General features: G+C 54.4%; 1 protein-coding gene across 2 annotated transcripts in view; it reads left to right on the top strand.

Annotated features, from left to right (window-relative positions):
* The window catches only part of DNAH1 (dynein axonemal heavy chain 1), a 77,448-nt gene that overhangs the window by 29,521 nt on the left and 33,591 nt on the right, over positions 1–14,336 (top strand). For both annotated transcript variants that reach the window (XM_090284083.1, XM_090284084.1), the window contains exons 11-29: positions 1,034–1,184; positions 1,937–2,130; positions 2,230–2,455; positions 3,020–3,139; positions 3,569–3,651; positions 4,689–4,830; positions 5,320–5,475; positions 5,881–6,079; positions 6,159–6,412; positions 6,975–7,187; positions 8,731–8,895; positions 9,373–9,494; positions 9,656–9,761; positions 10,368–10,547; positions 11,237–11,377; positions 11,936–12,099; positions 12,340–12,453; positions 13,178–13,366; positions 13,655–13,760. In XM_090284083.1, coding sequence (XP_090140209.1) covers positions 1,034–1,184; positions 1,937–2,130; positions 2,230–2,455; positions 3,020–3,139; positions 3,569–3,651; positions 4,689–4,830; positions 5,320–5,475; positions 5,881–6,079; positions 6,159–6,412; positions 6,975–7,187; positions 8,731–8,895; positions 9,373–9,494; positions 9,656–9,761; positions 10,368–10,547; positions 11,237–11,377; positions 11,936–12,099; positions 12,340–12,453; positions 13,178–13,366; positions 13,655–13,760 — 3,025 coding nt within the window. The remainder of the gene's footprint in view (positions 1–1,033; positions 1,185–1,936; positions 2,131–2,229; positions 2,456–3,019; positions 3,140–3,568; positions 3,652–4,688; positions 4,831–5,319; positions 5,476–5,880; positions 6,080–6,158; positions 6,413–6,974; positions 7,188–8,730; positions 8,896–9,372; positions 9,495–9,655; positions 9,762–10,367; positions 10,548–11,236; positions 11,378–11,935; positions 12,100–12,339; positions 12,454–13,177; positions 13,367–13,654; positions 13,761–14,336) is intronic.

Below are 14,336 nucleotides of genomic sequence, written 5' to 3'. Positions count from 1 at the left end.
AATAGACACAGTCATTGCCAATCTTGTCAGGGGCTGTGACAGACCCTGGAAGGAAAGGGGCTTTGCCAAAGGGTCAGATAAGAGGTGACATCTGAGCCAAGACTTGAGACTGAGAGGAAATCAGCTGTGAGATGTGGGACAAGTGGAGGGGCAGTCAAGGAAGGAAGAGCCAGCAGCTATTGCTGGAGTGGGTAGGGCAGGGAAGGCTGGTCAGGTGACATGGGTGAGGTAACAGAGACCAGGCCAGATTGTGCAGAGCCTCCTGGGGTCATGGTCAGGGGCTGGATTTATTCTAAGTGTGGTCAGCAGCTATCAGAGAGGAGAAATAATCTGATTTACATTCCAAAATGATGCTCTGGATTTATGGGGACAAGTGAGACAGAAAGAGAAGTCAGACCAAGGCTTTTGCCCTTGTCTAGACAAGGTGTGATGGGGCTGGGACTTGGTGGGACAGATTTGGGGCAGTTAGTGCATGGACAGCAGTGCTGTGGGGCCTGACTGCAGGAGGATGTATAGGGGGAGAAAGGGGAGGGAACAAGACTGACTCTGGGGTTTACCCCTAGTACCAAGCTCTAGGGGGAATGGTAGGAGTCAGAGGGCACAGGATGTTTGAGGCGCCATTAGAGGTCCAGGTGAGTGGGTGGCAATCCAGAGAGCAGAGGGGAGGCCAGTTAGGGTCCAGGTTTGAGGGGTGTAGTCGTGTAGTGGGTATCTGAAGCCAAGGATAGTGGGCTCCCAGGGAGAGCGGGGAGTCGAAAGTGTCCAGGGTCTGGCCAACCTGTCCTGATGACTTCAAGACCACACTGCAGGAGTTGAGGGGGCTCCCTCTCCCTGGTGCCTGTGGAACTCTTGGCAAGTGGCAGGAACAGCAGAGCCTATTTGGCTGGTCTGGATCTTTCCCTCTGGTAACTTGAAGGTTTCTGGGAGGAAGGTGGAGGCAAGTCTCGTGCATGGAGAGCTCAAGAGCCAACAGTGGCAGAAAGGGCAGAGGGCTGGGCCACTGCCCATTATCAGCCTGGCCATTGCCCCACAGGCCCCGGAAGAATCCCCTGTTCATTGTGGACCTGGTGCTGGACAGCTCAGGGGTGCACTACAGCACACTGCTAGAGCAGTTCGAGACATCTTTGTTCAACCTCTTCGACAAGGGCATCCTGGCCACCCACGCAGTGCCCCAGCTGGAGAAGGTACCCACAGATCAAGGCCCAGGACACCTGTTGCCCTGGCTGCTAGTGGCTACTGTAGCCACCGGGGGTTGCCCTGAGTATTAGAGCAGGTCCCCACCTGGCTGCAGTGTGCTCAGCCCTTTAATTCTTGAGTAGCTGATTTCATCCTCACCATAAGCTGAATTGGGAACCATCAATATCCACATATTGTCATGAGACTCAGAGAAGTTTAGCCTTAGGTCACATAGCTGCTAAGTGTCAGACCTGAGATGCCAAGTGGGCTTACTCGTCCACTCCTGCCACAGCCATGTCTGACCCAGAACCCACCCTCTTGATCCCACCCAGCTCCTGACCTCTCTTCAGCTAAGATATAGACACAGACCAACCTCTACACTCCAGTCAAAAGTCCCCATTTCATTACCAGATCTGCACAGAGCCCATGCCCTTGGTCCAATGGCCTCTATAACTCTAGTCCCCTCTTTTCTTCCTTGCTGGTCAGTCAGAGCCATCAGTGACTTGGTTTTCCCATCTGTTTCTTTTCTTGGCGATGGGTTGAGTCAGGCACAGACAGAGGAAGATGCTGACCCTTGGTGGATCCCATGGGGCTTCCAGCCTTGTATTGGTCCTCAGCCCCAACCCTGCCCCCACCCCCACCATGCTCTCTGTGCTAGGCCACACTGCTGCTCACTCAATCTTCAGATCACATTTCCAACTCCTCTGCCCACCTGCCTCATGGCTCATCCAAATCTGTGCGCATTCCCTCTATTCCATAGCTGGTGATGGAGGACATCTTTATCAGCGGTGACCCCCTGCTAGAGTCAGTGGGGCTTCATGAGCCCCTCGTGGAGGAGCTGAGGGCCACTGTCGTCAATGCTGTATGCAAAGCTATGGTCCCATTGAAAGCCTATGCCAAGGAGTACATTAAGCACCTGGAGCTAAACAACAATGACATCGCTACATTCCTCAAGTGCGTGTGTATGTCTGAGTATGTCTGTATGTCTGTGTGATTCATATCCCCACCTTCATCATCCTTTGCCCCCGCCCCCCATGTGACTGCCATCCACAGGTCCTACCAGGAGCAATGCCCATCCGCTGAGGAGGTGCGGAAGGTGGTGCTCACCCACCTACAAGAGAAAGAGATTCTGGACAACTCACTGCCCAGCAGCATCATCATTGGGCCCTTTTACATCAATGTGGATAATGTCAAACAGAGCCTGTCCAAGAAGCGCAAGGCCCTGGCCACCTCCATGCTGGACATCCTGGCCAAGAACCTGCACAAGGAGGTGGACAACGTAAGTGCCCAACCACCCAGCCCCAGTGACTACAGTAACACATGTACCCTTGCATAGGTGGTGAACTTTTATGAACAAGATGTCCCCAGGCAGGCTCAGGGGTGTCTGCAGATACCCAGACCAGGGAAAGGATCTGGATGTAATCCTGCCTTGATGCTGCCTGTCTGCAGGGAGCTGTCCCATATGGGGGTGGGAGGGAGGTCCTAGGAAGGGATTGCTGCTACCTCCTTCTCTAGACTTGTAGAGGCCTGGAAACCCCTCATAAAGGACTCCCTGAGGTGGACCATTTCACAGAGCTGAGGGTGTGCAAGTGCAAGCCTCAGGAGTGCTGTGTGTGCATATGTGTGTGTGTTTGGGCACAGGAGGCTGGGGAATGTGAAGTGTGCTCGGTGACACTCCTGCCCCACCACAAGGCCTCAGCTCCCTATTGAACTGGCTGCAGGATGTGGTGGGATGGGGGCAATTGCCTTTCTGGAGACACTGGGGATCAAGAACGAGGTGCAGGTCCTGGAGAAGGCAAGGGAGAGTCACTTAGCCTCCCTAGTGCCCTCCTCCCACTGCCAGATCTGTGAGGAGTTTCGCAGCATCAGCCGCAAGATCTACGAGAAGCCCAACAGCATAGAGGAGCTGGCTGAGCTTCGCGAGTGGATGAAGGGCATCCCTGAAAAGCTGGTGGAGTTGGAGGTGAGGCACATGCATGGGAGCTGGGGGGGTGGGGGCTGTTGTCCAGGATCAGGATCCTAGAAGTCAGGTGGCACACCGGACACTGAGAGGCTGGGATATCAGGAACTAGGAGGCCAGAGGTGAGGTAGATACAGAGAACAGGTGGAGCCCGGGGGAACTGTGAGGCTGGGTACATAGTGGAGGTTCAGAGCTATGCTCTCTGGGGGGTCAGAAGGGCAAAAGATATGGGTCAGGGGCTGAAGATTGGAGGTATGGTGGCCACAGCCCTTGGTACTCTGATCTCAATGCTGGCCTTGCACCGCACACCTCCTCCCCTTCCCCAGACCTCCCCTCTCTGGAAGAGAGCAGTCTCTTCCCCAGCATGCAACTACCTTGGGGAGCCCAGTTACCCCAGCAACCCCCACTTCTCATCACCACCTGTGCCTGTAGGAGCGGATAGTGAAAATCATGGATTACTACCAGGTCATGGATGAATTTCTTTACAACCTCAGCACAGATGACTTCAATGACAAGTGAGTTGGAGCTTGGTCCCCACCCTAGATGGGTGGTGGACTGGAGATAGGGGAGGAGGTGCCAAGCTGCAGTGGTTCTCAAATATCCTTGTGGCCATGCTGTGCAGTCACACAAGAAATGCCCTGCCAAGATGCCAGCCGCCATGACTCCACAGGGTCTGGGACCAGGGCCCGAGTCAAGTGGCCAATGGGGCAGAAGGAAATCATTTGAGCCTCTTGGCCTAGGGACCCTGCTGCCCCGAACCCTGTCTCCATTCTTTGTCCCATCATCAGCCAGGCCCTTTGTTTATGGTTGGAGCCCTTTGGGTCCTCAGGAAAAGGAGGCAAAACCCAGCCTGGTGGGTACTCCCTGGGGAGGAGCACTTGTCCCCACCCAGCTCATGGGAAATGGCCTCAGCTTGGAACTGCCTTACTGAGGCCCCCAGACACCTCTTGCCCACCCTGCCTCACAGACTGAGGGTACCTCCAGGACCTTGGGGGTTAAGAAAGATTGACATTCTCTCCTGGGAGCCCTGCCGAGGAGCTACAGGCCCCAACTTTATAGGACATCCTGGTGCTCAGGGTGGGCCTCCCCAGTGTTGACACCTCTGGACCAGCAGCAAGCAGAATCCCTGAATCCTACAGGGTCCTATGGCAGCTAGGCAAAGAAAGTTGGTCTGATATGAAGGAAGCTGGCCTGGTGGCCCCGGTTGGTCACCAAGGAAATGCAGGCTAGAGGCCGTTACTTTGACACTATTCCCACCCCCTTGCTCTGTCACTGCACTGGGCACATTGGATTTGCATGTCCCTGGATGCTGCCACAGCTTCCAGACCCCACTTCCGGGACAGGGACTGTCTCCCCTGTCAGGCAGACGCACACCCCGCATAGTGGCTGCCTCCCACCTCACTTCTACTTCCCAGTTGTCCAACCCTGGCTAGCTTCAGTTGCCAACTGGATCCCCCATTCTCCCCTTCACCCTGGGTGCCCCTGCCTGGCCTGCCCACCCCATGATTTTAGCTATGACATCCCCCCCAATCTCTACCCCTCCCCCATGCAGATGGGCTGCCAACAACTGGCCTTCTAAGATCCTTGGGCAGATAGAGATGGTGCGGCAGCAGCACATCGAAGATGAGGAGAAGTTCCACAAAATCCAGGTTATGGATCAGAACAACTTCCAGGAAAAGCTGGAAGGCCTGCAGGTAGGGCTTGGCTGAGCCTCTACTGGGACTGGCTCCCAGGACACACACACACATGCAAACACCACTTCTCCAGGGCCAGGCTTTGTTTCTTGTATTCAAGAATTGCTACGTCAATGTTTGAAGGAAGAATTGGTGGGTGAATGAACGAATGTCTAAAAAAATGAATTGAAAGCCATAGGGGTGGCTGGGGACAAGCTCCAAAAGAAGTCAAAGTGTCAAAGAGCCCCAACTTTTCTGTTGTGTCCTTCATGCCCCAGTGGGCAATGAGCACAGTGTTCAGGGCACTGGGTCTTTCTCTGATTTTGCTGTTACCACAGGGTGGTCAGCTGCCCGTGATAGGCCAAGAACCTGCTTACTCCTGGTGAAGAAAGTTCTGCTTACTCCTCAGAGCTGGGAGATGTTGATACCTGGGGATCTCGGGCTCCCTGAGTGCGTGTGGGCATGGGTGGGGCTGCAGAGGCCTCTGACTCCTTGCTCCTTGGCCCACAGCTTGTGGTAGCTGGCTTCTCCACCCACGTGGAGATTGCACGAGCACATGAGATCGCCAATGAGGTGCGGCGGGTCAAGAAGCAGCTGAAGGACTGCCAGCAGCTGGCTGTGATTTACAACAACCGTGAACGCATCTTCGGCATGCCTATCACCAACGTAGGCCCCCTGCAGGCACCCCATCCCTTAACCCCCAGGGTCTGAGGAAGAGCTATGGTATTTGGCCACATCAGAACCCAGCTGCTAGGTAGCAGGGCTCTGGCATTTGGAGGGCAGGGCCAAGCAGGCTGCAGAGAGGAGATAACCCACCCATGGCCCTCAGGGCAAGGAGACTGGCTGGAACCAGGCAGGAGGCCTGAGGGTCAGTGTAGACCTTGCTCAGCCACTCAGAGCCCAGAGCCTGTGGGGGACAGGAGGAAGGGAAGCCAGGGCCAAGTCCACAGGGACAGGATTAGGGACAGCAGGCAGGAGCAAGGAGGGGAAGAGGACATGGCCCAAGAAGGAGCAGCATGGAGAGAGACTTAGGAGCACCCCAAGACAGCCCCAGTTTTTCTGCCCCTGCAGTACGACAAACTGTCCAGGATGGTGAAGGAGTTCCAGCCCTACCTGGACCTCTGGACCACAGCCTCCGACTGGCTGCGCTGGTCCGAGAGCTGGATGAACGATCCCCTGTCAGCCATCGATGCTGAGCTGCTGGAGAAGAATGTCATTGAGTCCTTTAAGACTATGCACAAGTGTGTGAAGCAGTTCAGGGACATCCCAGGTAGGTGACCAAGCCAGCCCATCTACTACTTCCCTGACTGTGCTGACTGCTTCTCACACCCACCTGCCCTGCCCGGCAGCCTGCCAGGAGGTGGCCTTGGACATCCGAGCCCGCATCGAGGAGTTCAAGCCATACATCCCACTGATCCAGGGGCTGAGAAACCCTGGCATGCAGAACCGGCATTGGGAGGTGCTGTCCAATGAGATCAACATTAATGTCAGGCCCAAGGCCAACCTGACCTTTGCCCGCTGCCTTGAGATGAATCTACAGGACCACATTGAGAGCATCAGCAAGGTGGCCGAGGTGGCCGGCAAGGAGTATGCCATTGAGCAGGTGGGCAGCCAGCAGGCTCACCCTGCCTGACCCAGGCCATGCCTGATGGCATGGGAGGATGACAGTACTGGGCTCCATTCCTGGGTTCCTTCACCAGGCCCAGGGGTTGAGGTGTATTCTGTTAAGTGAGTTAATAATGTATACAAAGAGTTTGGCAAACTATCTGCCATCCTAATTATTGTTCAGTTACTCCTTTCAAGTTACTTACTCTCTCAGGATGAAACTGATAGCATTATCCTCATTTAACAGATAAGTAAATAAAGGCTCAGAGAGGTTCAGCAAGTGGTTAGGGTGACATAGTAAGGGCTATAACTGGGACCAGAGCTCCGAACTAGCACCATAGCTATTTCTCAGCATGCATGTACATGCATATTGTACACATATTGTACACAATTGAAGGCCAGTTCAATTCAGATGAGGGCCCATGGGGAATTTGTTGACCAGAGGGGCCCAAATGAAGGTTATGGCCAGGCAGATCCTGCTCTTCCCTGCCCAGTGCTGGTCACAGAGAATATAGGCCAGGTCCTTCCCAGGACCCACCCTGACTTGTACCCCACCCCAGGCACTGGACAAGATGGAGAAGGAGTGGTCGACCATCATGTTCAATGTACTGCCCTACAAGGAGACAGAAACCTACATTCTCAAGAGCCCCGATGAGGCCTCACAGCTGCTTGATGACCACATTGTCATGACCCAGAGCATGTCCTTCTCACCCTACAAGAAGCCCTTCGAGCAACGCATCAACTCCTGGGAGAGCAAGTTGAAGCTGACTCAGGTGGGCCCTCCATGGCCTTCCTTTTTTCCTCCCCAACCCTCCCAGCCCCCTGTCTCATAAGTGGCTCTTTATGGTGTCTGGGTGGGGCTTGAAGCAGTGGGGAGCCTTTCCCAGGTTTGCACAGCTCCTGGCTCTCTGCAGGACCCTCATTCAGAGGAGGGCAACTAGAATGGGGATTTCCATCTCTGAGGTTCAGCTGCTGAAGAAGGCAATTCAGGATATGGGCGTGGGCCACTGTTTGGTCGGGTGCTGTGGCAAGGAGGGGCATGAAAGTGCCGCAGAGCTCTGAAGGACTGCATGGGCTTGGGGCAACTAGGACCTCCAGTCTCGAAACTTTCTGGGCTGGACACCACGAGGCCCTGAGGTTCCTCAGTGCCCTCTCCCACTCTGCCATGAGCTTCCCATTCCTGTCTCACTTAGAGCTGCTTGGATTGAGGTCACTAGGGCACTGGGGAGTGTCCCTCTTCAGAGCTTTCAGGCCAGAGGCAAGAGCTGTCTACACAGCCCTGGAGGACTGTCCTGGGGTCAGGCCTACCTGTGTGATTCTGATAGTCCCTTCCCTGGGGCCTCCTGGAAGCTGTTTAGAAACGTCCAGTGAAGACCAGAATCCAAGTGGTGAGGAGTTATCTGTGTACCCCTTGGACTATCCGGAGATTCCTGAGGTGGTCAGCGTTGTGCCTGGGTCTCCCTCATTTGTTTATGCTGTCCCCTACACCTGGAGTTCCATCCCTACCTTCCAACTCCAAGGCAGCCCTCAGTGATGCCCCCATACCTGCCTGCAAGGTATTTCCACCACAGGCCTGGTCAGTAGCTCTTACAGAGTTCATCACTCAGGCCAAGCCCTTGGTGATTCAGAGACAGAACTGGCCATTTAGTGGACTGTGGGATCCTTGAGGGCAGGGACCACATCCTGTTCCTCTCTGTTTCTCCTGGTGCCCACATGGGCCTGGCACAGAGCTGGCCATAGCACACATCTCAAGAGGAAGATAATGGATGAATGAATGAATGAGTTTGCATTGATAGGAAGAGACAAGAGATAAATCCTGAAAGAAAAATTTAGAGGCAGAATTTGGAGAAAAGTAGCCTGTTTTGAAGATATCTCTTTCTTGGACTGATATTTCAGAGTATTTTAGAGATCTCAAGTTCAAGTCCCAATATACCTCAGAGAATTCTGGGGTCATAGACCCCAAGTCTGGCCAGGCAAGGAGGCTAGTTTGGACTTCCACACATTGAGGCTTTTTTCTCTGTTACTTCAGGATTTGCTGATTTGGGAGTGGTTCCCTTTTTGGGAAGGGTGGCTCCCCAGTTCTGTTAGCTCAAGCATTCTGTAGGGGACTTGGGGTTTTTCTGGAGGACAAGCATCCATGCAGCCTTTTTGTTCCTTGTAGTACTGTGGCTGACAGCACCATCTAGAAATTTCCCCACAGACATTGGCTCTGACGCCCATTCTCTGCCCAGCACTCTGGTGTGATGAAATGTCTAGGTCATGGGGACAGGACCCCCAACTTGGACCCTGGGTTCTAACAGTCCATGCCTTGCCCAGGAAGTGCTGGAGGAGTGGCTGAACTGTCAGCGGTCCTGGCTCTACCTGGAACCCATCTTTAGCTCTGAGGACATCACTCGGCAGTTGCCTGTGGAGAGCAAGCGCTACCAGACAATGGAACGGATCTGGAGGAAGATCATGAAGAATGCCTACGAGAATCGGGAGGCAAGCTCACATGGCAATGGGATAGGAAAGCTGGGACCACCAATGGCCCCAGACACATTGTTGGGAGCCTCCCAAACAAGAAAGATTATAGAACAAATGCAAGTCTTTGGTCTCTGCCTCTGCGCCAAAGTGAGCTCTCCAGTCATAAGAGATACTCCTTGGAAACATATCAGTTGATGATTTTCTTTGTGGAAATTTGCAGTCCACAGTAGCATTTTAAAGGCCCCAATAAGTCCTGCAGTGAATCAAACACCTTGGTTTTGTTTAACCCTAATTTATTTTGACTGTGGACTTTTTTCTGTGGGACTGGTAGAGATGATGGATGCAACCTTTAGCTCAGGGCCATTTTCCTGCCCCTGTTCCTTCCCAGGCCCCAGTGAGAGTCTCTGGCCCATGTGGGTGCTCTTTGAGCCCACCTTGCTGCCTCCCAGTTGAACCACGCTCACTTCCAGTTTCTCTCTGGTGCGGCCTATGCAGGTGATCAATGTGTGCGCTGACCAGAGGCTGCTGGACAGCCTGCGGGATTGTAACAAGCTGCTAGACACAGTACAAAAGGGCCTCAGCGAGTACTTGGAGACCAAGAGGAGTACCTTCCCCAGGTGGGCACCACCTGGTTCATGCCCAATTTGTCAGTGGCTGACCATGAGGCTGGGGCGTCAAGGATCCCACCCAGGCTGGGGTGCAGGAGTGTTGGTGGTACTGGGGTAGCTGGGCCCCAAGGGGTGCCTGACCCACTCCCTTACCCCTGTTCCCTTGGCAGATTCTATTTCCTGTCAGACGATGAACTACTTGAGATCTTGTCCCAGACAAAGGATCCCACTGCTGTGCAGCCCCACCTGCGCAAGTGCTTCGAGAACATCGCTCGGGTGGGTGACTGGTCCTGGGGCTCGGGGCCTTGGGCTCAGAGCTAGGAGCATTGGGGCTCCTTCCCAAAGAGAACAGCTATTCTCTAGCCCCAAGTCCTTTTAGCTGTAAATGAAGTGGCAAGTAAGATTCCTGGCCCTCAGAGATGCACCTGGTGCCTATGAGAGGAAGGTCAGCTGAAAAACCTCCAGCTCAGGACTGGGGTTGGAGGGCTGGCTCTCCACTCATCCAGGGGAGCCCTATCCCCACGATACACTGAGGTGCTGGCTGGGTTGAGAAACCCATGAGGCCAGAGGCTCCTGACTCTCCTTGTCCTTATTCTTGCCTAAAAGGGAGGCTGCACAGGCCTGCAAAGAGGGAACTCACAGGCAGGGTTTGTGTCTTTCACCAAGTGGGCTGGCTGGGTCACAGCCAAGGACAAGGCTGACTCTTCCTGCCTGAGTACACAGCCAGGGAAGTCCCAGCCCAGATAGCGTTAAGGCAGGGTCCCCTCAGGCGGAGCTCCCTTCTGAAGGTGAAAAGCACAGGCAGGTCAGCCCTGGGTCTGTGGTGGGTGGAGCCTCTGGGCACACCTCGGGTAACCCCACTTTTGCCCTCCCTGCCCACAGCTGCTATTCCAGGAGGACCTGGAGATCACACACATGTACTCAGCAGAGGGTGAGGAGGTGCAATTGTCCTTTTCCATCTACCCATCCAGCAATGTGGAGGACTGGCTGCGGGAGGTGGAACGCAGCATGAAGACCAGCGTGCGGGACATCATCGAGAGGGCCATCAAGGCCTACCCCACCGTGAGTCCCACCTCCCACCCCAGCATAGCCTCCTAGCCTCGTCGTCCTTCTGTTCGCTCTTTTCTCAGTGTTCTTTGCTCAATCACAGTAGCTGGGCTGCCTGCCTGCTTCATTGTCAAGCGACAGCCTTGACTGCTGCTGCTCCCAGTCAGCCAGAGGATCTCCAGAGACAGGGGGTCCTTGAAGCCCACCCAGGGAAGAATCTGAAAATACACTCCAGAAAATGAGATTTGCTCCTAATAATAGTTGTTCCGTTTCAAGCACTCACTGTGTGCTGGGCCTGGGCTGGGACTTTACCCACATTACCTCTCCCAGCCCCACAGTCAGTAGTGGGGCTAGGGATTAACCCTTATCCTACAAAGTCAGTTCAGAGATATTTTATGCCCATAGGCATGTGATTCACAGATGGAACAGCCATGGCTTGAACCCAGGGGTCTATGTCTCTGATCCTGGGCTCCCAACCCTCTGCTTCAAGGTCTCTGCTGAGGAAGTGAGGACTCTGCCCACCCCGGAGAGGCCCAGAGCTTCATGGCTTCTCTGCTTTTGAGATGGAATTAACAACTTGAGCTTAGGGTTCAAAAGGTCAAAACACAGACCATGTTTAAGGGAGCAAAAGGATGCACAGCTGGGGCTGGCAGCTGCCTGGGTCAGCGCTGCCTGGGTCAGCCCAGCCTGTGTTGTCTTCCCAGATGCCCAGGACCCAGTGGGTTCTGAACTGGCCTGGCCAGGTGACCATCGCTGGGTGCCAGACCTACTGGACTATGGAAGTGACAGAGGCCCTGGAGGCCAGCAACCTCAGTAACAAGCTGTTCCCTCAGCTCACCCAGCAGGTGGGAGTCAAGAGGTCATCATTTACTCCACCCTCACACCCCACAGCTGGGAGAGCCCAGTTTCTGCAGGAGCTTTTTCCTGTATTAATCCTGAGAGAGACCTTGGGTTGGATCCAAAGAGCAGAAGGTCAGACACCCCAGAAATGAGTGTCTCATGACCAGCCACCAGCAGGTAGAAAGCTCTGAGGCCAGACAGGTGCCCCTCTCCTGATGGTCACTGAAGGAGCCATATCCTGCACCATCCCAGCTCTGTGCACTGGCTCCTCACCACACTCCTTCCTCGAGCTCCTCACCAGGCTCCAGCACCTGGCCACTGAAGGCTCAGGTGACATTGTACACTACAGGAAGGCAGATGCCATGTGTATGCCTCCATTCTTCTTCACTTCCTTGGGGACTTCTCATGTGACCAATGCCCTTCCTATGCCCCTCTTATCACAGACTATCAGAAGCCCCCAGGATAGAGGGGCTGTACCTGGCTAAAAGCCCACCCTCTGTGCAAAGGAGAGAGAGTATACCCCTGGTGTGACTGTTCCTGACAGTGTCCCCCAACTCCTGCAGCTCAGTGACCTGGTGGCCCTGGTGCGGGGTAAGCTGTCCCACATGCAACGGGCAGTACTATCAGCACTAATCGTCATTGAGGTCCATGCCAAGGATGTGGTGGCCAAGCTGATCCAGGAGAATGTGATTAGTGTGAATGACTTCGAGTGGATCTCACAGCTGAGGTAAGGAGACAGGGCCCCTGGCCCAGCCACCCTGAGGGTCAGAGCAGCTGCAGGCCGGGGCCAGGGGAGGATGGAGAGTCAATCCATAATTGCTGTTCCCAGCCCTTGAGGCCCCAAGACAAACTGGACAGAGGTACCTGATGTCCTTATTCACCAAAAGAGCCACCTCTCCTCAACTGCATACCCTGCCCAGTGACTTATGGTCCCCAGGGCCAGGAACCCACCTCCCTGCAATTCCAGGTACTATTGGACAAATAACAACCTGTACATTAGAGCTGTAAATGCCGAGTTCATCTACGGCTACGAGTACCTCGGCAACAGTGGGAGGCTGGTGATCACGCCCCTCACCGACAGGTAAGAGTCCCCTTCCCCATGTACCTGCCCCTACTGAGACCCTTCCTTCAGCTCTGGCTGGCCCAAAAGAGCAAGGACCAAGAGGCACAGCCAGACTATCAGAGCACTCAGGGTTAGGAACATGGGCTTCAGGTTTAAAACCAGCTCTCACTGCCACAGGTTGAGTGACCTTGGGCAGGTAACTCAACCCCCCTATGCCTTAGTTTTCTCTGCGCCTTCCTCAGGGTGGTTATGAGAATTTCATGAGCTGATATGTAAAGCTCATAGCTCAGTAAAAGTTAATGGGTGTAAGCTTTATGATGTTTTTTTTTCAGTCAAATCCTCCTTTCAGTGTGCCAGAAGAATTGATCTTGAGAGAAATAATGGGCAAGTCCTTTTATAAAGTGAACAGTTCTCTTCTAAAGCAATCAGTCATTTCCTCTTGCCAACTATATTTAGTAGCAGATTTTCAAGTTGGCTTTTGAGTAAGGAAAATGAAGTGTGGCCACAGATAAGCCTTCTCAATGGGCTCTGCATGGCCACGGAGTGGGGTGGAGAAGTACTCAGCAAAGGCTGCAATCTTGGCCCCAGTAGCCAAGACTGAGAATACCTGGCTCCCTGAGAGGAAGGAGGAACAAGAGCCGCTCATCATCAGGAAACAAGATGGGGAGGCTCTCTGTCCTGGTGTCTGTGGGAATCCTGAGGAAGTTGCGTGGCCTATGTACACCTTCTCTCACTCCTGCAGGTGCTATCTGACCCTGACTGGTGCCTTGCATCTCAAGTTTGGGGGCGCCCCGGCTGGCCCAGCTGGCACAGGGAAGACGGAAACTACCAAAGACCTGGGCAAGGCCTTGGCCATCCAGACTGTTGTGTTCAACTGCTCTGATCAGCTCAACTTCATGGCCATGGGCAAGTTCTTCAAGGGCCTGGCCAGGTGAGGCTGGGTGTGAGGGTGGCACAGGACAGGGCAGGAAGGCTGAGCTCGCGTGGAGACACCGCATGCGAGGAGCCTCACAGCATGGTGGAGGCGGCAGCAGGGGATAACAGGAGTCAAAGGCTCAGCCCCTGTGGGCACTGGGGAAGGGTGCTGGACAGTTGGGGTTGTGGCTGAGCTGACAGAGATCGCTGTTGACTGTTTCTCTCCCAGTGGAGTCAGAGGGACCCTTGGAGGTGCCAGGTGGGCTCTGAACTCATATCCACCTTATGTTCTCACCTCATTTAGTTCTGGGGCCTGGGCCTGCTTTGATGAGTTCAATCGCATCGATATTGAAGTGCTGTCTGTGGTGGCGCAGCAGATCACCACCATCCAGAAGGCTCAGCAACAGCGGGTGAGCTATCCCCCTGCATACTTCCCCAAGTCACCACCTCATCACTTCATCTATACCCACCACACCCATGCCTTCCTGTGACTCCCCACCCTGCAGGGTGAGAAGCCAGGCAGTGAGCCTGCCCTGAGGCCAGCCCCTCTCATCCTACAGGGGACTGTGCACTTCTCCCTCCCCCATTTTGGAGCTCCCGCTTGGGGGCTATTATAGCCAGTCAGTGAGCCCCACATCCCTACTCTACTCTGAGGGTAGCTCCCAGTCCAAGCTGTGGGGGATGAAGGGGTCCCTTCCACAGGAAAGACATCTGTCCTTCCTTTAGTCTCATTCAGAGTGGCCAGCAGTCTTCTCCTGGGAACAAGAGCTGGGAAGCTGGCAGGTGCCCCAAAGCCACCCAAGTAGGGGGCCATGGGTCCCAGTGAAAGCTAAGCTTGCTCACATCTCAAGAGAACCAGTGTCAGGAACTGGGTGTGGGAGATAGGAGATCTATAAAGACTTCCGGCAGCCAGGACCTAAGAGGCCACAGGTAGCAACTGGGACCAAAGGTCTTAGGCCAGATCCTGAGAGAGGAGCCAGCTCATT

This window comes from Furipterus horrens, unplaced genomic scaffold (genome assembly GCF_987537825.1).
Source record: "Furipterus horrens unplaced genomic scaffold, mFurHor1.1.pri manual_scaffold_7, whole genome shotgun sequence".
In the NCBI taxonomy this organism is placed as follows: domain Eukaryota; kingdom Metazoa; phylum Chordata; class Mammalia; order Chiroptera; family Furipteridae; genus Furipterus; species Furipterus horrens.
Note: the sequence above shows the minus strand (reverse complement) of the source record. Positions and strands in the feature narration are given on the sequence as shown.